This window comes from Rhododendron vialii, chromosome 1a (genome assembly GCF_030253575.1).
Source record: "Rhododendron vialii isolate Sample 1 chromosome 1a, ASM3025357v1".
Taxonomy (NCBI): Eukaryota; Viridiplantae; Streptophyta; class Magnoliopsida; order Ericales; family Ericaceae; genus Rhododendron; species Rhododendron vialii.
Genome location: NC_080557.1, coordinates 8819263 through 8846660, shown reverse-complemented (window position 1 = coordinate 8846660; position 27398 = coordinate 8819263). Strand labels below are relative to the sequence as shown.

The following is a 27398-nucleotide window of genomic DNA, read 5'->3' as shown; positions in this document are numbered from 1 at the left end:
CTAGGTCCAGAGAACATAAACTGTGGGGGTTGATACTGCAGATTTTGCCTATGATGACAGTAGAAAGCAGTGTGGTTTGTTTTTCCACAAATTTGACATTCTGCTCTTGTATTGTAACCACCAAAACCTGATCCTCTTCCACCTCGACCTCTATTGTAGCCACCATTATTACCACCACTAAAGGAGATATGTCGATTTGATTGTGGAAAAACCTGTTGAGGAAAGTATGGTCCAGAGGCATTGGAAGTTTGATACATTGGAAAACCTGATGAACCAGATGGTCCAGACTGTAACAGTTGTGATCCAGAACCACTGGCCTCATGATCATGCGAAGAGGTTTTTGGTGTGGTGAAAAACACTTTTGACGAACTAAGTCCTACTTCTCCTTCATCTTTTTGAATTTGTGCTTCTTCATTGCGTAAAATAGCAGCTAATTCATCAAACAATATATCTCCTTTGATTGTATTGAAGGCACTTTTGATACCTCTAAAAACTGATGGTAAACCTTTAATAGCACAAAACACCAGATCATTTTCCTCAACATGATATCCAACAGCTTCAAGCCTCTGTGCACAATTTCTAATCTCATCTAAGTAAGAGTCCATGGTTCCAGTCTTAGTCACACTATACAAACGACTGCGTAACTCATGAATATGTGATTTAGAGAGAGTATTGAATCGATGTTCCAAAGTCTGCCAAACTTGTGAGACATGCTCAAGCCCCAAAACATGTGGTAAAGTTGAAGCAGAAAGACTCGCAGTTAAACAAGACAAAAGCTGATTATCAACTAAAGTCCAGAGAACAAATTCTGGATTCGAAACCCTAGCATTTGAAGAATCAAGTATCGTAGGTGCCGGTGATGAAATTGAACCATCAAGATAACCTATATATCCATTAGCACGTAAAGCGTTCACCACTTGAGTTCGCCAAAGTAGGTAATTACCTGATTCAAGCTTAATATTGACCAAGGAATGAAAATTAGCAACCAGAAAAGCAAGAGCTGGGGGAACAGTTGCAGAAGAAGTCGCAGAAGACGTAGAAGTAGAAGACTGAGATTGAGATGTAGCCATGACTTTTCTCGAGATCTTGACGGAAGTATGAACGGAGAAAATGCAGAACAAAGTGAAGTAGATCTGGACTCACGTCAGCGGCTTTGATACCATGATGAAATTCTGAATCTAAGAATAGCAGAGAGAGAAAAAGATGAAACCCATATCTTATTTCTATATGAATCGGTTACAAGACTCAGAGAAAGCACACCTATTTATATCACCTCAACTCAGCCTCCTATTGGTTTACAATAACCCCACATGGCTTGATGAGCTGGACACTATCTCTAGTTACATGAAAACCAAATACAACTGAAATGAAATGCAAATACAGATGAACCACATAACCAACCAACTAACTGACTTTAACTAGTTCTGTTCTCTTCACACTAGGATTTCTTCATATCGCAAAGGACTTCTGGGTGATTTGCATAAAAAAGATAGGTACTGCCAAAAAAACAAAAGCGTTTTTACTCCTCCGTGATCTGAACAATAGTTTTTCCAATATTGTCACCGCGAAAGAGACCGGTAAAAGCAGCCGGGATACTTTCCAAGCCTCGTGAAATATCTTCAAGCACATGAATTTCGCCTTTACGAAGGTGATCGGCTGTCGTTGAAATGAAATCCGCCAACAAATTCATGTGATCAGAAGCTAAGAATCCCCGGATCGTTATTCTCTTAATCACAACTTCGAGCATGTTGGGTGCAGCGCGTTTTGTAGCGTCCGTGTATTCGGATATCACACCGCAAGCTGCGACTCTACCGAATGTGTTCATGTTGGCAACTGCTGCTTCAAGCATCTCAGCTCCCACGTTGTCAAAGTATATGTCAATGCCATCAGGGAAGTACCTGTAAAACACAGCAAGGTGTATAATACATTGATTCATTCAACAACTCAGGTTGTCAAAGGCAGCTTATGCTCACTTAGACTAATTCCCAAGGGACGAATCTCACATTCGGCCAATGGCGGGCCCTCATTAAGGTTGGGGCAAAATCGGTATGGACCGGCGCTACAAGAGTTGATAGCAACTAGAAAGTTTTGAACTTGATACAAGAAGGAAGCAAACCCTGTCCAGACCTTAATGACAAGGCCAACCTCTAAAAGAAAAATTCTCAGACAGAAAGAGAACCAAACCTTTTGAGAGCAGACTTCAGATCTGTTTCTTCTTTGTAGTTGAATGCATTATCAAAACGAAGCTTCCCTTTCAGCAATTCCACCTACATTTCAATCAAAACCACAACCATATAAGAACTCTACACACTACTTGAACATCCAAAACCCGTATCATAGTATGATATCAGCAGATGAACCTTTTGTTTGCTTCCAGCGCAGCCGACAACGTAACATCCAAACAATTTTGCATACTGTCCAACCAAGTTTCCAACAGATCCAGAAGCTGCAGATACAAACACTTTCTCCCCCTTCTTTGGTTTACATACTTCAAAAAACCCAACATATGCCGTAAGCCCACTAAGTCCTGAGAGAAAGAAGAAAGTGTACTTAGCAGTTAATTAGCAGTTAGCAGTTATATCAAGGTACTTAGCAGTTAATTAGACACAAACAATCTCCATAGGAACCAATTCTAATATGGTTGTCCCCTATTGGCCGTTGTGATGCGCTATTAAAACTAAAGTAGGTTTATCTGCTAAAAACTACAGTAGAGGAGTTTATGAATGTCTCCACAGATGACTTGAGGCTCCTATTTTGTGTTGACGCATGCAATTTTCAAGCGTCCGAGTAGAGGTTAGCATAATAGAACCTACTATGTGGCATACAATTGATTACAGGCATATGATCATTACACTTCTTCCTGGTAATTTGAATGCTAATAGTGCAAGTACATGCGATGAAATGATCTATATGAAGAGATGATGGGGAGGGAAAAAGTTACCGAGTATTCCAACATGATACGAGAGTGGAAAGCCCAAGAGATCCAACTTGTTCAACATGTTAGCCCCTTTCACTATACTGTACTCTCCCCAACTGATAAATCCAGCAACCAAATCACCCTCTTCAAAACCAGGGTGCCCAGAAGCCACAACTCTCCCCACACCAAAGGAGGCATCAATAGCCTGTCACAACAGATCAACATAATCATTGCAGGATAAGTAGAAAGTCACTCCTTGTTTCCATGTAATTACTTTCACTTTCGTGGAAACTTTTTTTTTTTGTTTTCTCAAAACTGGGTTATTTTTCAGAACTATGATACTTAGAATGCAGATCCTTCTGGTATGAGAAACAGGAATAAGAAAGAGGTAAGCTACATGCCTTAAAATGTGATTCCTCTTCGGAATCACTTTAATCGCAAAGTTACGATTTTGGAACATAGTTGCACCATGTGTTGGAACATGCATGTGACTATGTAATTTGGAAAGGTATTAGTGAATTCTGGTAACACAGATTGAGAAAATGTAACTTCACCAAACAAGTATTGTGAATAATGAGAACAGAAAACAAGAAAAACCATACCAAAACAGAACGACGAGTGACTCACCTCACCAGGAACAATATCAACTGCAAAACTGCTAGTATTCTGTATGGAACTATAACTCTTCATGCGATTTATTTGGAAAGGATCCATCGATAGATAAAGAGATTTCACAACAACATTATTTGATCCAGACTCAATTGAGAGAGAAAAAGTTCCGGTCTTGATCTCAAAATCAGACTCATGTGGTGCACCATTTATGTGAGACTTTATTGTTATGAACTTGTTCATCACTTCCATTGAAAAGTTCGAATTCCCCTTGGCTATGTTTTAGCTCTTCAAAATTCAGTGTTATCAAGTAGATGAAGAAGATTCTCAAAAAAGAAAAAATAAGAATCGAGTAGATGAAGAAGAAGGAAGGCCACTAGTTCTCACACAGTCTTAAAGTAATTTTTGGGGAGTCCTAAGTGCCATTTAACAGTGACCTTATCATATCAGAATTTTTTTGTTAACCCTTTTATCAGGACAAATTTTCATAGTGTTGGACAAAATATAGGAAGAAGTTTAAAAACAGACAGTTAATTCCTCACTCCGTCCCCAATTGTTAGATTCTTTGGAGAATTCAATCTTCACTCCGTCTTCATATGTTGGAGGGATTGTTGGGCCCGGAGTGCCCCATGGATTTGGTTACACAATGTCACTCCCTGGGACCGCTCTAAAACCAGACTTGCGGGTGCGATGTCGAATACCATAAAAGACTTACTTGAAACCTTCGCTAACACCAATTGGTTTTAGGAGAGATGATAGAAAAGCGGTCCGACAAGTGGTATCAGAGCCAGAGCCAGGAAGTCATGGATTCGAGTCATAGGAGCGTTATCATGAGGGAGGGATTATTGGGCACGGAGTGCCCCCATGGATTTGGTTACACAATGCCACTCTCTGCGACCACTCAAAAACAGACTTGCGGGTGCGATATCGAATGTCATAAAAGACTTAATCGAAACCCTTCCTACCACCAATTAATTTTAGAAGAGATGGTGGAAAAGCGGTCCGACAAACTCCTATTTAAATCCGTTGCTATGAATGAATCATTAGAGTGTGTTTAAGTAAACTATAGTACTCTTTGGCTAGTGAGAAGTAAATTACTTCTTGCTCTTCGTTTCTGTATCTCTTGGATGGATTCCTTTGAGTGGTGAGCGATCCCTACGCCCTATATCCCTCGTTAAATCCTAGGGTGGTATCATCTGTATCCCATCGGTTTTGACCGTGGGTGGTGAGCGACTATCCTTTTATCCGCTTTTTACATTTCTTGCTTCCCATTTGCAAAATCTGATACCAAACTGATACCGGATTTTGCTGAAGTTGCTGCTGAAGGTCCAACACCCGTTTTCTTAATTCATCTATTTCGATGTCGTGGAGATCTCTTTCATGAACTGGAGTTTTTCCCACCTTAGCTTGACGTTGTGGGCACGCGCCTCGGGAGATTTTATTTATAAGATTGGGTGCGGCCCTTTTTCGGAAAAGCGCAGCGAAATGCCTCGATTCAGAGTCGCCACTCGGGTTTTAGCGGTGAAACACCCAAGAAACCAAACTCGAAAACGTTTGCCACGTTTGTTTTGATTTGAAAAAGGTATAGACTAGTCCGTCGTCACCTTCGATATCTGAGGTTCGGGAGCCAGGTTGCGAGAGGGGAAGGGTTTTATGGCACCCCTCTCGCCCAATCCGGAGCTTGGTCTCTACTCGGGCATTTTTATAAAACATTTGCATCTTTCTCTCATTTGATCATTTTCTTTTAGCCAGTTAGGCGGGGGAACAGATAATGGGGATTAAAGCACTGTAACAAGTTGCATTTATATGATAAAATGTTTATGGATGATTTGCTTGTAATGAGAAATATAGATTGAGAACAAGCACTGAGCAACCCGAATGAGTTGGAGTACGCTGCCCTGAAGGGACGTGAACAGGCTCCGCACCAACATGCACTGGCCGAACCAGTGCATGCTGATACGACCTACGCACGCCACAACCCAACTGGCGTACTCCACTTATCTAGTTTCTCAATCTTTGTTTGCAATCCTCTGGCCTCTGGAAAGGGACCAACGCACACCCAGGACAAACCACGCAGTTAATAGTGTAGAATCCATATAGTTACAAACAGATTAGATGGCTTCAAGCCATGGAAGATAACAGAATGCCCCAAAAACAGTGTGGGGACAGAAAAGAGGCCAAGACAAAGCTAAGATGCAAGGGCCAGCCACTGGCTCCTAGATACAACTGCCGTACACCAGTCATATGACGCCGTACGCCAGTTATCTCTATTACCCAGTGCTTGGCTTTTGCATCATCTGGGCTCTGGAACATGACCAGAAGGATCCCAGAGGCCTTCCAAGCAGGTAATGAGTAAGCGTTAACTACTACAGCTAAATAGTTCTAAACATACAGAAAGTAGTAAACCGGTTATTAGCATACTAAGGTGATTGACAATAATGTAAGTTAACAGAAATGATGATCGATGATCCCCACGCCAGTAGTGCGCGTACTGCCATGACTAGCGTACGGCTCTATTGTACTGGCGTGCGCCATATTCGATCCCATACGATTGTTATATTTTACCAGTTTACGGCTAGGACTAGTATTGACTACTAGCCTGAACCTTACTGGTTCCCCTCAGAAGTTAAAAACAGAGAGAAACACAAAGGTGGTATACCTTTGATTGGGGTGAAAAGATGACTTGAGCTTTGTTTTGGGGAGATGGATAGTGACAATGTGAGGGATGTACCAGTGAAGTATGTGACTGAAAGACCCCTTTTTGCTTTCTCTTTCAATGGAGGAGAAGAGAGGGAGAGGGAAGAAAAAGGAAGGCTTTTGCTCTTTATGTGGTTAACCCCTTGCAAATGAATGTAAGGGGGGTATTTATAGAGGATAGAGAGACTGAGGGAGAGGCTTAACCAGTTGGGTTAGGGCTGGTTTAGTTAAGGGGGGAGCCTCCCATGCATTAAATGCATGGGACTTGGCTTGATGGAGGGTGTAGGAGAGAAGGGGGACGTCCCTGCCGAATGTAATCATCAGGGAGACTGTGGCCGACGTCAGGGTGGCCCAAAAGTCTCGTCCATGTGGTTGAATAAAGTTGATTTGATTGGGATTGACTGGCGGGCGCCACATATGGACCGGCGTGCACCAGTAAAAACTGAGTCAACGGCCGATGACCAACACGTGTCAGTTAACTGGCGTGTGCCAAGGGAACAATGGTGTAAGCCAGTTTGGATTTTGCTGGGGCTGTTTGGCTCTGGTTTGAAGGGTTTGAAGTGGGTTTGAAGGAGGTTCGGGACGCTCAAAGCTCAAATACACCATCGTCCTCAGATTGTTCTCGACCTTTAATCATCATTGGGGCAACAAAGACCGAAAAATAGCGCTATCTGGACGGTCCAAAATGGGGTGTCTACAGACGTCTACCACAAGCCATGAAATCCAAAGCTCTAATACCAAACTGATACCGGATTTTGCAAATGGGAAGGTAGTAAAGTAAAAAGAGGATAAAAGGATAGTCGCTCACCACCCACAGTCAAAACCGGCGGGATACAGATGACACCACTCGAGGATTTAACAAGGGATACAGGACGTTGGGATCGCTCACCACTCAAAGGAATCCACCCATGTGATACAGAAACGAAGAGCAAGAAGTAATTTACTTCTCACTAGCCAAAGGCTATAGTTTACTTAAACACACTCGAATGATTTCATTAATAGCAAAGGATTTAAATAGGACTTGTTGGAACATCCTTCCAAACATAGAAAAAATAAACTTAGATTTTCAAAGCTAGAATTAAATAACAAAGACTTTGACTTAAAAAAAAAAAAAAAACTAGATAGACTCTTTGAACGATTCAATGACTCTTCGAATGACCAAAAGACACTAAAAATTGTGTGGTTAAACACTTAGCCTTGGAAATAGAAGACATGATAAAAAAACTCCTCGTAGCGCCATTATACTTCTGCATCAGGGTTGTTTGTGGCTTGCCTACATACACCTTTGTGGGTTGCTCAATGTAATCGATCCGTTTCTCTGCAAGATGATATGTATTCTAGCCTAATGGCCGATGGTGCAGTTTAATGTAATCAGTAGTGTAGGGGTTCGATTTGGCGGGACCTTGACCTGAGTTAAGATTCCTCTTCAGCTGGTCTGTTCCCCTTCCACCGGACCTGCAATAAGTCACTGGACCCTCCGACGATCAAGTCAGATCTCAAGGGAGGATATAGATCTAGGGTTCGGGAAAGATGGCATACCTCTTTAGGTTTGAGTCCCTTTGTATTTATAGACCTAGGTTTGCTTGGCCTCCAAGCTAGCGCGTGAAGGATACGCTCGGGTAACCGTCTCAGATGACATCACAGGTGACGCACCGGATAAGGCAGTTACGAAGCACATGGCCAGACCTGGCTTAGATGATCCTATCTGCCACGTATCCCTCTTGGTCCCCTCTTGTTATGCTACATTCTTTCAAGAGATCTTAATAGAATGCTTGCTTCAGTCAATTAACCGAAGCATTAACAGGAGATTCGATACCGAGCGAGTAACAAAAGGATATACGCTGTGGCCTGCCTGTTACAGTCTTATGGATCGTACCAACATGAGACCTCAGTCAATGGTGGTCTGGCCAGATTACCGAGGCCGTAACCGAAGCCTCCACAATAGCCCCTTAACTCCATGATGCATCGGCCTTTTGCTTCAGGGGGTTAATCTTTTTCGTGATCCATTATGCTTTCGATTCTCAATACCCAAATTGCCGAAGAGAAAAGCGACATCGGAGGTTATCGAAACGCCATTCCCAACTTTCGATGCCACGTGTTGATCATCGCCGAGGTACTTGAGTCAACAGCTGTTTTGGCATGTGCAATACCAATAGATTGGTACGGGCCGTCCTTTCGGTGACACGCGTCAATAACCCAATGGCTCGGTGATTCGGCGTTCTGACCTCGGTGCAGAACTTTTGACCTTATCCGTCAGATGGTGCCACGCGTCAAAGATCCAACGGCTCGGTGCGTGACGCTTCGTTTCCCGCGCCCCCCCTCAAATTGCTCGAGTATATAAGAGAGCAGGAATAGAGAGGAGGATAAAGCTCTTCTAATTTTGAAGTCGAATTGCCGCCGTCGTCGCCTTCCGCCTTTTGATCGAGATTCTGAGCGTTTTGGACGCGGATCTTGACACGAAACCCAAGTATGACGATCTTTAGTTGCTGGTTTCCATGTTTCGATCATTTTCTCCAAGTTCTCTTTCCTTTAATTCTCGTTTTTATGCGCTGTGACTGTGTCACCGCTCGCCGCTGTTTGTCCTACGGCGGCGCTGGGCTTCCCCAGCATTTTGTTCTTAACTTTTTCGAGGTCTAAATTCAACCCGAGGGCCATATTCATCCCGAGGCCAATCTTCAACCCGAAACCATAGATATAACCACTGGCCTCGGGGACCCCTCCCGGAGAAGGGTCCCGGGAAATCCACTGAGGAGTGACGACCATTCTGTCCCATTTGCTAGGTCATGTTGCTTTTCCCTGGGCATATAGCTAACGGGCTTCTGCACACATTTTTTTTCTTTGCTAGGTAGGGGCGAATGGTTGTTGAAGTCTCCTCGGACAATTCCAGCAGCTCTTCTTCTGCTAATCTTGAGGAGATCTTTGAGGAGTGTCGTGCCCAGGCTTTTTACCGAATTCCATTGGACGCCATTGAACCCTCGGACCCTCTTAAAGCTTCACGCCTCGTCACAGCCTTCGTTCCTTGGGAGATGGAGATCCCCAGTACATCGGGCCACGGACCGGGCCCATTCGCCGATGCCCCCGAAGAGGTTCGGGGACGAAAGAGGCCGATGAGGCCGTGTCCCTATCTGAACCAATATCTCAATGGGACCCCGGCCGCCTACGCCGAGTTCAAAAGGGTTTACAGCATCCCTCCGGACGTAGAGGTTCGGCTGCTTCCTGACAACAACCCCAAGACCCTTCCTCACCGACCAGGGGAATTGATTTTTCCCTTGATGGCAATTACTGAGGGAGGGGTTAGGTTCCCCCTTCAACAATTCATCCGACGAGTACTCCGGACCCTTTCTCTTACCTCCTCCCAGCTCACGGTGAACTCTTACCGAATCATCACCAGCGTCATCGAGCTGAGGAGGCAGTTCAACTTAACCTTTGGGGTCGAGGAACTCTTCGGCGTTTACCTCGTGGGAGTCAACTGAGAGAGCAACCGATACTACCTCTCATGCAGGACGGGATACGACACGTTCCTTGTCGACCGTCTCCCCGACTCCGAGGGGTGGGCGAACATTTACATCTCGGTAACCGAAAATTTTATGTTCGGGCCCGGGGAGAATGCGGATACCACTACTAGAGTGCAGTTTGGAACCAGGGCTCCTGGTTGGTAGAAATTACTCTTCGGTAGATGTTTCGTATGTTTTTGTTATGCCCTGCATACTTATACTGATTCCTTGTTTTGGTTTTGTCTTGCATCTGAGGGAATTATTCAAGAGCTTCGGGAAAGAGCTAACTGGGCCCGGATTACAGCGGCCTACGCCATTCCCATCACAAGTCGGTACGCACTAGAGCTGCTCAGGTACGTCCCAACCTACATGGGCTTTTTAAAGAAGAAACCGAGGCAGTAGGGGGTCCCGAGGGCAGACCGAGGACGAGGCAGAGGGAGAGGACGAGGATGCGGACGAGGGGAAAGGGGGAGAGGAGAGGCTGCGAACGAGACCAAAGGGAGTAACTCCGGACCTCGGGGAATCCTTCGCGAGGAAATTGACCGAGATACTCCCGAGAGAACCGGGCTGAGTGAAGAGATGGCGGGTCCCGAAACTCGCGAGGTGCTGAATTTGAGGCGTCGGAGGCCGGCGGGTCGGGGCAGGGGAACAGTGCCTGGTACGCCAGGCGCCGGGACTTCGACGGCGACTCCTGTTTCACCACAGGAGCCCCCAGAAAAGAGGGCTCGGCGTGAAGGGGGGGGACAGAGAAGGAGGAGATCAGGAGACGATCCTGATCGAGGAGGAGCAGGGAGAGCCCGGAGTGGGGATCGGTGGAGCGGAGGAAGGCTCCTGGGTCAATCCGAGGGAACTCCCCTAGGCTCCGGAGTTCCGCCACTTCGCCGGTCGCCAGATCCATCACGCCGACAGTGTCAAGAACCTCGGGGTAGCCTTCGGGATGCTCCGGGGAAGCATTCTTCCAAGGGATGCCCGGGCTGTAACGGGCTTGACTGAGGACATCACGGCCGAGATAGCTCAGGCCCTTTTCAACATAAGTTAATGGTTTGTGTCCTGCTCTTTTCAACCTGAATGTTTGCACTTTGTGAATCTCTTTTGTTCTTTGTTTGCAGGCGGGAGCTCGGGCATTGGCTATCAATGACCGGTGCAAGGCGCAGGAGAAGGAGACCGAGAAGCTGAATCGGGAGTTAGCCCGGAAGGAGGAAGACCTTAAGCTGGCTCGGGAGACTTGCGAGCTCTACCTGGCAGACTTTCAAAGGTGTGACAGGGAGAGGGTGCAGGCAGAGGGCAGGGCAGCCAAGGCCGAGGAGGATGCCAGCACCTTGCGAGTCACTCGGGCCACAGAGGTTGACTTCGCGAGGAAAAGAGGCTACGATGAAGGTTGGGACGCAGCCGGAGTAGAATATAAGAAGCAAGTTCGGGAGATCGAGGCCGAGCTGCATCGGGACTGTTTCTTGGACGGTCTTCGGTATGGCCATGAAGCCTTGGTGAGGAGGCTCAACCTCCCTGAAGACTCCGATCTCCGAACACTTCCCGAGGCACCTCCCGAAGAGCTTGTCCTTCTTGAGGAAGAGGAAGAGGTGGTGAGCCCGTGTCCGAGGACCAAAACCTCGGGAACCCAGCCGATCCAAATGCCTCTGCGCCCGAGGACCAGCTCGGCCCCAACGCTCATGCTTTGGATAGTGTCTTCCCTTCCCTTTATTTTTGAGATTTCATGTCTTTTGATTTTGTAGCTTTGACTGGACGGCTCCGGACATTTGGAGTTTGCCGTTCTAGGGCTTGTAAATATTTGATACTGAAGCTGTACCTTTTGGTTTATGATTTGATGCTATAACTCGTGATGCTTTGTGAATGAATGCTTTCTTTTCCTGAATGTTTTCTTTGAAATGCTTGTCTGAATGGTTTTACTGCTTGGGTGATGATGCCCCTGCTTCGGTGAGATTTGAAGAGTTGTAAAACAAGTCTAATCGAAGCATTAACCGAAGAATTTTGTCAAGCATAGAAAGGATGCTTATTCAAGGAAAATTGACCTGATCCGGAGCCCCTGCTTTTAGGAGGGTCGGTGGGAGCCGAATTATGGAATCAGAAGCAAGCATCTATTGAATTTTGAATTTTCATGCCCCTGCTTGTAAGCAGAAATAAGCCTAGCGAGGAGTAGATGCGTGAGGTGATGGTACTGCTTGGGGACGTAGGCTAGAGTCGCGAAGGGATATGGCTTCTGCCATAGGTTCGGGATGCAGCAAGTCCGAGCAGTGAGAGACTCTTGGTGGGTCGGTATAAGGGGCTCGGGAGGAAGTCGAGTATCCTTAAAGCGAGTGACAAGAAATCCAAACGACCGAAGAGGCCTGGGCGACTTAGTGGGAATTTTGTCCGAGGGTATCACCTACGGGAGAACAATATCCCTGAAGTCGGTGTAAAACGGTCCGGGCAAGAACGGACCGAGTGTAAGTAATTTAAACAGTGAAGGGTACACGTAGTGGTAAGAAGAGAAAATTCTCATTCAAACTTGGAGTGTTGTCATTACATAAACAAGTTGCCTTTGAAATTGAATAGGAAATGCGATATAAGAGAAAATGCAACATAAAAGAGATGAATTGGGCTTCGGTAACCGAGTGCTTATCCGTAGAACTTCTTCAGGTTGTTTGCATTCCATGTTTTAGCAATGTGAGAACCATCCAGCTTTTCCAATTTGTAGTTTCCTGAACCGAGGTGTTTGAGAACTCGGTAGGGGCCCTCCCAGTTGGGCATTAGCTTTCGCTTTTTGGATTTCTCCACCACTTTTTTCTAGACGAGATCGTCAGGCTTGAACGACCTAAGGCGGACGCTTCGGTTGTAACCTTTTGTAACCTCCTGTTGGTACGACGCGAGCTTGATCCTTGCGTTGTCACGTTCCTCTTCGGCTAAGTCGAGGTACGAAGCAATGCTGTTGTTGTTCACCAACTCATCAAAGTTTTCTGTACGCATTGTCGGGAGTCCGACTTGGAGTGGGATGACCGCCTCCATTCCAAATGCCAAGGAGAAAGGAGTGCGACCAGTGGATCGCCGAGGCGTAGTACGGTAGCCTCAGAGTACATTGGGTAGCTCTTCGGCCCACTTGCCTCGGCGGGACTCGAGTCGTCTCTTAAGTCCAGATGAAATTGCCTTGTTTGCAGCCTCGGCCTGTCCGTTGCCCTGGGGGTAAGCCGAAGTGGATGTGTCCCATTTGATGCCGTACTCGTCTAATAGGGCTCGGTTGTCACACCCCAAAATGGTAAGTGACCGGCCGTGAACCATGAGACTAATCCATGGAACACGTAGCCTAAAAAGAAAATAAATTAAATGCCAAAGCTTTGAATCACTGAGTAAATTTTATTCAAAACAGTATTAGCCAAAAAGGTTCAGACAAAAGCATGGGGCACAAACATCCCAAGAACCAAATAATACCAAGTGATCCACCAATAATAAAAAGAATTCAATAACCGACAAATGTTTTAAATGCGGAAGCGATTATTAAAATAAAAGGATGAGACACCCTAAGGAGGTCAACAAAAGAAAATCCCCAATATGCCATCAGAGTCCTTTCCTAACTCCCCAACTTGCCTGAAAAAGAAGTTGGAATAAATTCGTCAGCTGATGAGCTCAGTGAATGGCAAAGCATGTATATTAGAATAAAGTTCTAAAATAGGGATCAAAATAATTTACCATGTCAATATAAATTTGGCATACATGTGAACAATAAAATAACCAATTAATCCAATAAACGATTCATCCGATAAATCTTAATGGTGATTACAATCCAACCTCCAACAACAATGGGGTACCACAACCAAAATCAATAGTACCATTGCCAGTGAATAAATATCTCAAAATTGGATCCAATATCGAATCTTAGGGTCACCACGAGTAGGCAGCCCGTGGAACTTTTCCCAAAGAACGATCCGGTCAATAACAACCGTTGAGCATTAGGGTCACCGGCCTAATCCGGTCTCTTCCCTAATGGCCAGAGTCACCCGCACACAGAGGATTAATTTCCTTGAACTTCCAAAAATATGTTCCCATCAATATCCACAAAGTTCTCACCAAAAGATTATTCGAACAAGAAATGGTTTCACCGATACCACATGCCAATGTAATATAATCAAACATAAACAATTGTGTGTTTCCGATTTCAATCATAAATTTTCCAAAACAACAATTTAAGGGACGCGGGGCCGGAAGTTTGAAAGTACATAACATGCTTAACCACTCACCTGGGTCCAAAGTTAAGGCAATCAAACGACACAAAATGATGCTAACCTGAACAAAATAATCAAGATACAATCACTGACTATAAAACAAGTACCTGTAACGCCCCAAGCAGACCACTGGCCCAGTACCCTGATTTTGATCCACAAGCCACACCACATGGCCCAAAAGCTTAAGCACAAGGTACTAGTAGTAGCCCACAAGGTTTGTTATAGGCCCAAGATCATCCATGTAGACTTCCGATGTGGGACGGAGTGTTACAATCTCCCCAACTTTTATAGCCTCGCGCCCTCGCGAGTGGTTGAGCACTATAATCACCATTATAAATCAAACCAACAACCAAATCAAACCAAACTCCATGGGCCCACACGGTCGTGTACATGGATGGCTTTAATACCACCTTTAACGCCCCAAGCAGACCACTGGCCCAGTACCTTGATTTTGATCCACAAGCCACATCACATGGCCCAAAAGCTTAAGCACAAGGTACTAGTAGTAGCCCACAAGGTTTGTTATATGCCCAAAATCATCCATGTAGACTTCCGATGTGGGACGGGGTGTTACATCGGTATTTCTGTCCGATAAACTGCCGTCCGTTATCTGTAATAATGTCGAAAGGGACACCGAAGCGCGAAATGATATTTCGCCAAACGAAACGAATGACGTCTGTTTCTTCAATAGTTACCAAAGGTTCGGCTTCGACCCATTTTGAGAAATAGTCTGTGGCGGTTAGGGGCAACTTAAATCCTCCTGGGGCAACGGGGAGCTTACCGACGATATTCATGCCCCATTGGGAAAATGGCCAAGGGCTTGTGAGGGGGCTAAGATCCCGGGCTGGCTGGTGGATGATAGGGGCGAACATTTGACATTTCTTGCAACGTTTGACGAATTCTTCAGAATCCTTCTTCATTGTTGGCCACCAATATCCTTGGGAAATGGCTCGGTGAGCGAGGGATCGCCCGCCGGAGTGGCAGCTGCTGTCGCCGGAGTAAAGTTCTTCAATGATGCCCTATACTTGGTATGGGTGTGCAACCAGTAGATATGGACCGGTAAATGATCTTCGGTAGAGCTTCCCGTTTGGATTGAGCCAGAAGAGAGCGGCTTTGTTTCGGAGTCGGTGAGCCACCTTTTTGTCGGTGGGAAGGGAGTCATCTCGCAGGTGAAGGACGATTTCGTCCATCCAGCTCGGGCCAAGCTCTATGTTAAGTACCTCCTTATCTAGCACTTCAAGTTTTAAACTGGGCTTGTCAATGGAATTGAAAGAGATGGAACGGTGTCCTGTAGACGAGCATGCCGAAGCGAGTCCTGCAAAGGCGTCGGCGTCGGCATTTTGTTCCTTGGAGATATGCTCGACTCTGATTGCTTTGAAGTGTTTAATGAGCTGGACCGCGGCGCTGAGGTAGGTACGCATGCGGTCATCCCGAGCTTCATATTCCTCGGAGAGTTGGTTAACCACCAATTGGGAATCACTATAAACCACGAGTTCTTCGATGCCAATGGCTTCGGCAGTCTTGAGTCCTGAGATTTGTGCTTCATATTCGGCCTCGTTGTTAGAGGCTGGGAAGTTAATGGATAGTGAGCTTTCGTGCAGAACACCGGATGGCGAGAGGAGAACGACTCATGTACCTGCACCTCGGCTGTTGGAGGCGCCGTCGACGTACATTTTCCAAACATCGCCGTGAAAAAGCTGCCAGGCTGTGCTAGGGTTGGCCTGGAGTACTGCCTCGGTGCTAAGGGTGGGAGCCGAAGCGGGTGTGTTGGGCGGCGTAAGCTCGGCGACGAAGTCGGCGAGTACCTGGGCTTTTATTGCTGTCCGAGGCTGAAAATGGATTTCAAAATTGGCAAGCTCAACGGCCCACTGTGAGATTCGGTTGAAAAGGTCGGCCTTCCGGAGGAGAGACTTGAAAGGGTATTCGGTAAGGACGATGATACTGTATGACTGGAAGTGGGGAGCGAGCTTCCTGGAAGCTGAGATGAGGGCAAGGACAAGCTTCTCTAATGGTAGATAACACGTCTCGGCGGGGGTCATTGTTTTGCTGGAGTAATAGATTGGCTGGTGCTCCCGGCCCTCCTGGAGAACGAGCACCGAGCTTACAGCGTGCGGAGAGATAGCTAGGTAGAGGAATAAGTCCTCTTGGTTCTAAGGGGTGACGAGGAGTGGGGCCTTGGAAAGATACTCCTTTAGTCGTTGGAGAGCTCGGTCACAGTCTTCTGTCCAATTGAAGCTCCGTCGGCTGCCTTTTAAAAGTGCGAAGAAAGGTTGGCATTTGTCCGAAGAACGGCTTGTAAACCGATTCAGGGCTACGGCCATGCCTATCAAACGCTGAACATCGCACTTGTTGTGGGGAGCAGAGAGTTGATCAATGGCGAGAATCTGGGAAGGATTGGCCTCAATACCGCGTCGGGAAATGAGGTGGCCAAAAAATTTTCCGAAGCTGACACCGAAGACACATTTCTCGGCATTGAGGCGGAGTTTGTGTTTCTTGAGTATGTTGAAGACTTTGACGAGGTGAGTTAGATGATTACTGGCGCGCAAGCTTTTGACCACCATGTCATCGATGTAAGCTAGCATAGTGTTGCCTAGTAACCGCTCGAACATCTTGGTTATCATTCGCTGAAAAGTGGGCCCGGCATTCTTTAAACCCAATGGCATAACAAGGTACCCGAAGATGCCGTGGGGGGGGGGGGGGGGGGGGGTGATGAAGGCCGTGTTCTCGACATCGCCTTCGCTCATGGCAATCTGGTGATAGCCCCGGTAGGCATCCAAAAAGCTGAGTCGCTCGTGCCCGGAGGTGGCGTCGACGAGCTGGTCAATACGGGGAAGGAGAAAGAAGTCTTTTGGGCAGGCGTCGTTGAGGTTTGAGTAATCGACGCAGACCCGCCATTTGCCATTCTTTTTCTTGACTACGACAGTGTTGGCCAGCCACTTGGGGTACTGGATTTCTGTAATTGCCCCTGCGTTCAGGAGTCGGTTAACTTCTTCAATAACGGCCTCGGAATAAAGAGGAGAGGACCGTCGTGCCTTTTGCAAGACCGGGTGTTTGGCTCAGTCGATGTTGAGCTCCTGGCAAATGAAGGAGGGGTCGACCCCGGGCATCTCATATGGGGTCCAAGCGAACACTTCGATGTTCCAGTTGAGAAAAGCTATCGTCTCATTCCGATCAGTATCACTAAGTGAGGAACTGACAAGGAAGAAGCGGGAACCGTCTTCGGTTATTGGGAAGGTGGCCACGTCTTTTATGGTTTTGTCGTCGGGGGGTCTACCGACGTCCTCCAAAACTGGGGTCTCGGGGGCTTCAATGAGATTAACCTGGGAGTTCTGTTTGTTACTTCGGACGGCGTTGACGTAGCACTTCTTGGCCGCGGTCTGGTCTCCGTACAAGTCTTCCTGGTGCCCGTGAATGCCAATGAAACGGACTACTTAGTGATAGGTGGAGGCAATCGCTTTAAGCTTATGCAGCCAGGTGCGCCCGACAATCGCGTTGTAAGGGCTAGGGACGTCGACTACCACGAATTCCGTTTCAAGAGTCACCGAGCCGGCGCGGATTGGCAGAGTGACCATGCTGATGGGCCAGACCGGTGCTCCGTTGAAACCGATAAGAGAGACTTCGGAGGGACGGAGGTCGGTGTCGGGAATCTTCAGATCTTTGAACAGGGAGTAGTACATGACTTCAGCCGAGCTGCCTTGGTCTACGAGGGCGCGACAGACGTTGAAGGTTCCGATGCGTAGCGTGACAACGAGGGCGTCATTCTGGGGAAGATGGATGCGGTCAAGATCCTTCTCGGTAAATGTTATCGTCCATTTGGAACCGTCATCGGTTCTGGGGCGTTTTGGTTCGGGACCGACCAACATGACCTGCTTGGAAGAGGAGGCCTCGTTCAGCTCGTCCCGGATGATGCAAGCGGCCTCAGAGTTTAGCGGACCATGAATGACGTGGATTGTCTGGACCTCTTCCTCGGTGTTAGTTTCGGTTCGCTGAGCCCGAGCCATTGTCTTCTCGTGATCGACGAAGTTGCCGAGGTGGCCACCCGCAACAAGCTGCTCCAAGTAGGCCTTGAAGGGTTTGCATGCCGTGGTGAAGTGACCTTGCTCGTTGTGGTAACTGCATCGGACGATGGGATTCTTGATTTTCCCATTTTCGGTACCTAGCTTTTTATTTGGGAAGGAGAAGAAAGGCTGATCCTTCACTTGATCAATGATCCTGTAGATAGGAATGGTGAAGACGGTTTTCTCGGCGTTGAAATCACTTGGCTTCGGTCCTCTTCTCTGCGACTGCTTGATGGTATTGACCTGTTTCTTTGGCATTGGGACAGGTGCGGGGACCGGTGTGGATACCGAGGTGTTTAACGTTTTTGAACTCGTAGGCTTCCCGATGCCTCTCTCCGCCTTGGACTCGATGAGCTGACACCAACCCTCAATATGAATCATAAGGTCTTTCATAGAGTTTGGCTTATGTCGAGCGAGGTCGTCATAGACTTGCTCGTCCTGTGAGGTAAGACCGAGCTTGAATCCTCGGGCTGAGATGACGCCATTGCAACCCTTGATCTCATTGAATAGTTCCTAGTAACGATCGACGTACTGACGGAGTGTTTCGCCGTTCCTCTTGCGGAGGGCCAAGAGGGAGTCGATCTCTTTCTCGTGCTTATTGCTTGTTACGAACCGGACCATGAAGGCATCATAGAGGGAATCGAACGAGGAAATTGACCGAGCCGGGAGTTGGTTGAACCAGGTGAGGCCCAAGTTGCCGAGGCTTGCTGGAAACACTTTACACAAGAAGGCATCGTCCGAGGGTTCGTTCCGAAGAAACAAAGACATGACGAGCTTGTACTGGACCAAATGAATGTATGCCTCGGTCTTGCCGTCGTATTTGGCAAACTTGGGTTGGTGAATCCCTTGGGGGGGGGGGGTTAACCGAGTCGATCTCTCTTGTAAAGGGGGAGGTCATGTAAATCGCGCGTCGCGATGAGGTCGGATCGAACGGTCGGGGCCGTCTGGACGCTCAGTCGCTGTACGCTTCCTGGGAACAAGTTTGTCCAATCGTTCATATTCCTTTCTATTTGGGGCAGCACTAACCGATTTCCTAGGAAAACGCTCTTGGAGGTGATGGCGGTAGCTGTCCCAAGCGAAAGGCTCGAGGCGCTCGGTGATCGGGCTTCTGCTGTGTGCCCCGCTCGGGTGCGTGACGATGGGGCTTCTGGCTCCGGGACCCTTCAGGCGCTCGCGGTATCCCCTGGTCTGGATCTCCACAAGGCCGTCATCTCCCCTGGCTGCCCTTGTGAGGCTAGGGGTAGATTCCCGGCCTGTCCTGCCCACTTGGACCGAGTGAGTGGAGGAGGCAAAGACGCTCCCAGCACCGAGCCTCTTGAAGGCCGATGGTCTCCTTCGAAGTTGCACGGGGGAGCGGGAACGGTCCCTGTGCGACGTGTCTTTTGGGCTCGAGCATCCGCCGCTCTTGGTGACTCGAGACGATCCTTGACTGAGGGGCGGGGTCTATGCTCTAGCAGGTGACCGACTTCGTGACTGCGAGGGGGGGTGTGACGGTCTTTCCTTCCGCCGCGACTCCCAGAGGAATGAGACGGAGAGATTTAGAGGAGGTGTTTGATCTCCGCCAACTCATCTCAGACGTGTCTGTCGCGCTCCATCACCGTCGTGAGGTCGTCGATTTTCCGCTCAAGATGGCGGATGTAGGAGTGGAGCTCAGAAGACAGGCCTGCGTCTGAAGCTGACGCTCCGGCGCCAATTCCGACGGATACATGGGTCTTTCCTAGGGCGGCCGCTCCGCCGAAAGCTAGGCTGTGATCCACGAGGGAACCGAGCCCGTGGGCAGTACCACCGTGATGCGCGTCGTCGATCTCAACCATGTTCGATTCAGGAACGTTGAATGGAGCAGAAAAAGGGAAGAGGTGAAAGCTGAAAGGGTGGCTAGGTCCCCAGTGGAGTCGCCAATTGTAGGGGTTCGATTTGGCAGGACCTTGACCTGAGTTAAGATTCCTCTTCCGCTGGTCTGCTCCCCTTCCACCGGACCTGCAATAAGTCACTAGGGTTGGAATAGCCCAGTGACCCTCCGACGATCAAGTCAGATCTCAAGGGAGGATATAGATCTAGGGTTCGGGAAAGATGGCATACCTCTTTAGGTTTGAGTCCCTTTGTATTTATAGACCTAGATTTGCTTGGCCTCCAAGCTAGCGTGTGAAGGATACGCTCGGGTAACCGTCTCGGATAACATCACAGGTGACGCACCGGATAAGGCGGTTACGAAGCACATGGCCAGACCTGGCCTAGATGACCCTATCTGCCATGTATCCCTCTTGGTCCCCTCTTGTTATGCTACATTCTTTCAAAAGATCTTAATAGAATGCTTGCTTCGGTCAATTAACCGAAGCATTAACAGGAGATTCGATACCGAGCGAGTAACAGAAGGATATACGTTGTGGCCCGCCTGTTACAGTCCTATGGATTGTACCAACATGAGACCTCAGTCAATGGTGGTCTGGCCAGATTACCGAGGCCGTAACCGAAGCCTCCACAAGTAGGTTTTCAAAATGAAGAAATATAGGGTTATATTGCCATGCTTTGTTGATTTCTTCATCTGAAATTTTGATAAGTTTTTCAGGTCCGACTGTATATAGGATTTTTGTCCTTAATTTGCACACATGCTGAGGTTATAGGAGTAATTCAGAGCGACTTTGAAAATGTTCCCGCACTAACGTTCTTCCTCCCTTTTCTGGCAATGAAAGAACCATGTTTAAAAGCCAAAACAAATCAGCTGAGCAACGCAACTGGGGTTTACATTTTTCAAGTGTGCCGTCGGTTTTGGCTCGGCACAACGGCAATCACCGGCCAACTAGGGGTTTGAGAAAAACCTTTGGTTCCGTATTCCACTTCGAATTGTGTGCTATCAGTTCTTGTGTTGGGCTATAGAGCTTTAAGTGGACATTGTATTATATTGATCCTCAGATTATTGGGTCCATTGGGTCAGATACCTGAGTTATCAAAAAACTGTGCAGTACTAGTTTTTACTATGCTAACCAGCCTTTTGCAGGTAGTTGCATAAAAAAAGGGTCGAAAATGAATATAAGTCCTAGGATATCTTCTAATTTGCCAATTCCATTGCACTACAGTATGCGTTGTGGTACCATTGGCAAGGAAAACAACTCATAGGGCAAAGGACTTTTGGGTGATTTGCATGATTGCATCAAAGGGATTCTTGAATCCTTTAGCCTTTTTACTCGTCCATGACTAACAATCTTTTTTCCAACATTATCACCGCGAAAGAGTCCCACAAAAGCAGCCGGGATGCTTTCCATGCACTGTGAAATATCTTCAAGCACATGAATTCTGCCCTTACGAAGGTGATCGGCTGTTGTTGAACTGAAATCTGCTAACACATTCATGTGATCAGCAGCTAAGAATCCCCGGATTGTTATTCTCTTGTACACAACTTCGAGCATGTTGGGCGCAGCGCGTTTTGCAGCATCCGTGTATTCAGATATCACACCACAAACTGCCACTCTGCCGAACGTATTCATGTTGGCAACTGCTGCTTCAAGCATCTCAGCTCCCACGTTGTCAAAGTATATGTCGATGCCATCAGGGAAGTACCTGTAAAACATGTAGCAACGTGTGTACAAATTGCATTCTGGATGCTTATGGTGAGTTTCTACAACTCATTCGCTTAACTTGTTAAGTTCCAATGAGCTTTGACGCCCTCGGAGCTTTAAAAGGAATTGATGTCGATATTGATTTCGACTGATTTGAATCTATTGATTCGTAATTCTTGTTCATCATTCTCATTATTGTTGGAGCCTCTTTTATTCTCTTCGTATTGTATACTTAGCAAACTGTTAGAACTTTTTTCAGTGAAGTTCTCTTAAAACACCCATTTAAAAGAAACACTTTTAAGATGTTTTTGTTAATTTGTGAAACTAAGTTTGCATTAAGGTTTAAAAAAAAGAGCTATAATAATGGGAGTTAACGTATTAATTCAGAACTTTTGAATGCTTCCTGTTCGGAAAAACATGAGAACAAAATTCAAAAGCCAACAATGTCAAAACAGAAAAATATGATGAAACAACAATTCCATCTTAACCATAACTCTGTTTAATCAGAAATCCACTGTGTTTGTTGGAGTACTATATTTTTCATAAACATGTGTGTACATTTGTTGCAATGTCGTGGCGAGGTGTGAAGGATTTGAATGGATATGGGTTTGTATTTTTTCAGTTCAGTATAAGCATCGGACTTTGGGTTGGTGCTGTGCACCTCTGAGCCGTCGGATCGTGCATCTGACAACTCAGATCTTATCTCAGCAACCAATGATCGAGAGCCGTCAGATGCACAATATATCCGACGGCTCAGAGGTACGCAGCAGAGTGTTGCGCACACAACTGCATAGCACCATCCCCCAATTCATTAGCATCTTATACTTTTTTTACCAATCACATTGTCCAGACTAGCTCGTGCGGCAGGGCCGGCCAGGGGTAAGCCCCGCAAGCCGGCGGGCTCAGGCAACTCCTGGCAAGGGGAAAAAAAAAATTTCTTGTAAATATAAAAAAAAATTAGAAATCCAAGGGGAAAAAAATTTAGGGGCATAATCCAAAAAAAAAAATTACAAAGTCAAGAAGAATTGAAAATACGTAGTTTCCACCCGCTTTAAAAAATTATGATACTTAAGAAAATTAGGAGGGCAAATACAGAAGGTGTTCTATGCCTGGGATAAATAGAAGATAAAAAGAAAATTAGGAGGGCAAAACTTAGAAGGGCAAACTAGGAGGGCATATAGCAAGAAAAAAATAAAAAAGGGGACGGGATTGCAATTTTACTTGCCTCCAAATTTTCGATATCTAGTGCATGTAGACCGTCTAATGTAAACTCTAACTTAATTTGAAGGAGAAATACCCATCAGCTTTCAGGCCATCACATTGGATCACAAATAGTTTTGTTTCTCCAATCTCTATCACAGATGGCCGACCCTGCTTGAGATTCTTCGACGCCGAGTAGCCGAACAACCAAAGTTGAAAAAATTGAACTTAACTTTTGTTTCTCCAGTTCCTCTCTTTCTTGCCTCGTTATTGATGGTACGTAAGTGAACTTTCTTTCTTTTCTTTAATCTTTATTCGGTGCTAGTTTTACTGTTAGTGGAGCTTTTCTTTAATCTTTATTTCGGTTAGTGCGTGCCTTTAATGGAGCAACAACTGAATAAATTAATATGGATTAGTTAGTTCCTTTGACTGTTTTTTGATTACAACAGAATAATTTATTCGGTTACATGGCTGAACTAATGAATTAATAAGTATGAAATTTGAACTGAAATTTAACTGCCACTGTACACACTACATTATTAATTTTGTGAGTTTTTAGTTGGATTACTTGTCTTGAATTTTTTATTAGTTAGGTATACTAATATAGGTACCATGATGAAGATTGAGAATGACAAGAATAGAGTGAGAATTGGCAAACAAAAATCCGGGTCTTAAAATGGAAAAGTGAGGCAACGAAAAGATGCAATGGAAAAATCACTAGTGGGTTCAATATCTAGCCTATTTGATGCAAAAAAAACAAAAAAAAAAACAAAAATCTCTTCTTTCAAGTCAAGTTGAAGAAGCAAGTAATGAAGAATTTGGAGAGGATGATGTGAATGATAATCCTCTCCAAATTTTGGTAATCATAAAACACTTTAACCGGATTTCATTTTGATTATAAATTTTTGATGTAATTCAAGCTAAAGGCACAATATAACCTTATTTTTGTTATTGTTATTTTTTTTCTTGTATGTCTTTTTTTTTAAAACTTAATATTAATTGGGCAACCAAGCTCGAGGTTGGGCTTGGGCAACCCAAATGTCGGGGCCAACACCTCTTGGTCACCTCGACTGATCCTTAAGAGACCAATCACATAGTCCACTGGCGGAATCCAGTTAAAATTGGGGCAAAAAAGCCCGTATGGACTTGCCCTACTTGAGTTGATAGCACTTAGGAAGTTTTGAACTTGATAACAACGAGCGAGCAAACCCGGTCCAGACCTTGACTATGAGGCCACATTTTGGAGAGGACAGACAGAGAACCAAACCTTTTGACAGCAGACTTCAGATCTGTTTCTTCTTTGTAGTTGAATGCATCATCAAAACCAAGCTTCTCTTTCAGCAATTCCACCTACAAAAATTCAGCTATAAAAACACAATCATAATTCTAGGACAAGAACTCTACAGTACAATATTGACCAGCCAAAACCCATATCCACCAATCATTTTATCTAACTTTGCAAAGAAAATTCTATGATCAACAAGGCAATGATAGAATCATTATATGATAGCAGGAGATGAACCTTTTGTTTGCTCCCAGTGCAGCCGACAACCTAGCAGCCAAACAACTTTGCATATTGGCCAACCAAGTTTCCAACTGATCCACAAGCTGCAGAGACAAACACTTTTTCCCCTTTCTTTGGTTTGCATAGTTCAAAAAACCCAGCATATGCTGTTAGCCCACTAAATGCTGCAAGTGAAAAAAGAAAACAAATAATCTCTACAGGAACCTATTATATTTAGTATCTTCAAAGGAGCCCCCTGGAATCTGAATTGAAATCCATAAATTGAACTAGTATCGTCGTAAGCCCTTGTGATGTGTATTAAAGCTAAAGACTAAAGTAAGGTTATCTGCTAAAGATTACGGTAGAGCAGTTCACCAATGATGATAACAATGTGAATTTCCGAACTTTTTTTCCACCAGTGGCATTTTGCAGAAATAGCAATGGATTTTCATATGCTTGTGAAGAAAGGTTAGAGTAATTGGACTGCTATGTGGCATAGTGGCATGCAATGGATTTCCACATATGATCAAGACGCTCCAAGCCAGCCTTTAGCTAAAGCTCAAGGCCCGAAAACTTTATAATTTTAGGGGGTCCTCCTACTTTGGTACTACTTATAATAGTCCAACGGAAAATGGCTCATATTTAATCTTCGCTTTAGGCTCCCGAAAAGTCAAGGCTAGCTCTGGCTCCAACTAGGTTATTGAAATGCTAGTGAAAGTACATGTGAGGAAAGGATCAGTTTGAAGAAAATGATCGCTTTAAGGACGATTACCAAGTATTCCAACATGATAGGAGAGTGGAAAGCCCATGGGGTCCAACTTGTTCCATATGTTAGTCCCTTTCACTATGCTATACTCTCCCCAGCTGGTCATTCCAGAAACCAAATCACCCTTTTCAAAACCAGGGTGTCCAGAAGCCACAACTCTCCCCACACCAAAAGCATCAATAGCCTGCTCACAAAACAAAATATCCGTGAAACCATTGCAGGATAAGCAGAAAAACAATTGGCTTTTTGCTTTCGTTTTTCAGTGTTTTCGACCCAAAACAGCACACACAGTCGCACGAAGAATAATCAAAGCAAAAAACAAAAAGAAAGCACGGCACAAAGATATACGTGGTTCTCTAATTTTTGGTACAATGCATCCACGGATCACACCAATTTTTAACTATGTATCGAATTAAGAAGAGAGTACAAAACTGCATCGGCTGTGGGTTCATAGCCCGCAAAAAGACAAACCAAACCAAACCAAGCTTAACAAACCCATCATAGTTGTCATGTTGCGAGAACTTATTGTTTTCAGAAAATATGACCCAAGACAGTTAAACAAAAATATGACCCAAGACAGTTCAAAAAACAAACAAGTTTTCTGACCCAAAAAGTTGGTTGTTTTTCAGCAAAAGTACCCAAGACAGCTCAACAAACAAGTTTTTTGACAAATGACAACCGAGAACAAAAACCATACCAAATGGAGCGACGATTGACTCACCTCACCGGGAACAATGCCGACTGCATAACTGCTGGTATTCTGCGAGGAGCTATGACTCTTCATGCGGTTTATTTGGTAAGGATCGATCGACAGATAAAGGGATCTCACGACAACATCGTTGGATCCAGACTCGACCGATATGGGAAAAGTTTCAGTCTTGAGCTCAAAATCAGACTCATGGGGTGCACCATTTATGTGAGCCTTTATTGTTATGTACTTGTTCATCACTTCCATTGATAAGATTTCTCCCCTTGGGTATGTTATAGCTCGGCAAATCCACTGTTACGAAGTAGAACAAGATAAAGAGAAGAAGAATAAAGGCCACTGATTCTTATCCAAGAAGTGACTTCTGGGGTGTCGTAGGTTCCTCTTATCTTTCTATAGTTCAAAAAAGAAGAAGAAGAACAAGATAGAATTGGACCACAACCCTCCTTACAGTGACCTTATCCTTACCCTATCATATTTTCTCCTAATCATTTTGTCATGGCAACTATTTAAAGGTTTGGATAAAAATATGGATGCTGATATTGGGCTCCATTTTTGTATACGCAGACACTCCACTTTTAACGTGACTTCATGTACAAAGTGGAGCGTATGCGTACAAAAGTGAAGCACGAAAATCATTTTCCTAAAAATATACTTATATGGGAAGAACTTTATAAATTGAAAGTCAATTACTCCCTCTGTCCCCAGTTGTACGTCCAACAATAATACGACAGGGACGTATATATTTTGATATTCCCTTATTATTCTTGAAAAACTAAGAGGACAACAACGGCAGTGCAGAGCTATAATATTTGTTGCACACTTTGGTTTGGTCACATCAGAATCTTATCAGAATCGAAGTTGGAATATCCATTGCATTGGAGGAGCTAGTTGGTTTACAATCACACATAATGAGAAGTGCTAGGACCAAAAATCCAAAATGGACAACAATTCGGAGCCTCAAAAAGTCCCTGGCCCCTGTTTGCAGAACTGATGCCGATATGACCGTGCGATTGTCGATGCATTCGGATAGAGAGACAGGATAATTTTTTACGGAACAAAAACCCGTGCTCCAACCGTAGATTCTTCCGTGAAATATTTTTGCTGGTTGCACTGAAATCATATGTAGGAAAAGGAAAGAACAAATCAAAATTGTTGTTGTTTTTCTTGATTAGGGTATTCTCTCTAATTGTTAAACAGTTCATTGTGATTTTAAACCCTGTGCTCGCTTCAAATCCCATCAGTACACCTTGGCCCATTGTTCATTTCAACTAGGTGAAACAAACAACAGGAGAATAATTTATGTACTTTAAGATTTCTTCTAATTTGCCCTGCTGGTTTTCGCTGCAGGTATCGGTTTAATCAACTAGTTTACCCCATGACTAAAGTATTATTGGGCTTGTTTGTTTGGGGGTCTCAAAACCCATGCGCACGATCTCCAATAAATTTTAAAAACCTCCCTCAAAATTCAAACCGAACATGGTCAGTTTTCTCCAAGAAGATTACTTCCTCCCTCCCTAATTGGAAGTCCATTTACTTTTGGACTTTTCGAGGCACCGAATTGTTTGTCCATTTTGGAAACCGAAGTGTAATTTTCCAAATTTTCTAAGTCCAAGTATTTCTTAAAATTGAAGGGAAAATTTGCAGATTTCAATTGTTCCGTAATTTGTTGAAGTACCTAA

General features: G+C 45.3%; 1 protein-coding gene across 3 annotated transcripts; it reads right to left on the bottom strand.

Moving 5' to 3' along the window:
* Positions 1-1201: 1201 nt before the first annotated feature.
* On the bottom strand, positions 1202-26470 carry LOC131333388 (2-alkenal reductase (NADP(+)-dependent)-like). Of its 3 annotated transcripts, none has more exons than XM_058367916.1 (5): positions 3545-4308; positions 2942-3122; positions 2361-2527; positions 2185-2267; positions 1202-1898 (listed from the first exon to the last, which is right to left on the bottom strand). In XM_058367916.1, exons 1-5 carry the CDS (start codon positions 3776-3778, stop codon positions 1520-1522), a joined length of 1044 nt encoding a protein of 347 aa, XP_058223899.1. In that variant the 5' UTR covers positions 3779-4308; the 3' UTR covers positions 1202-1519. The 3 variants fall into 3 exon arrangements, 2 of the variants coding, with proteins under 2 accessions (XP_058223899.1, XP_058223978.1); XM_058367995.1 differs by lacking the exon at positions 3545-4308 and adding an exon at positions 25732-26470 and having other exon boundaries at positions 1455-1898; XR_009201828.1 differs by lacking the exons at positions 1202-1898; positions 2185-2267; positions 2361-2527; positions 2942-3122; positions 3545-4308 and adding exons at positions 21009-21541; positions 24008-24090; positions 24263-24429; positions 25732-25871.
* Positions 26471-27398: the final 928 nt, after the last annotated feature.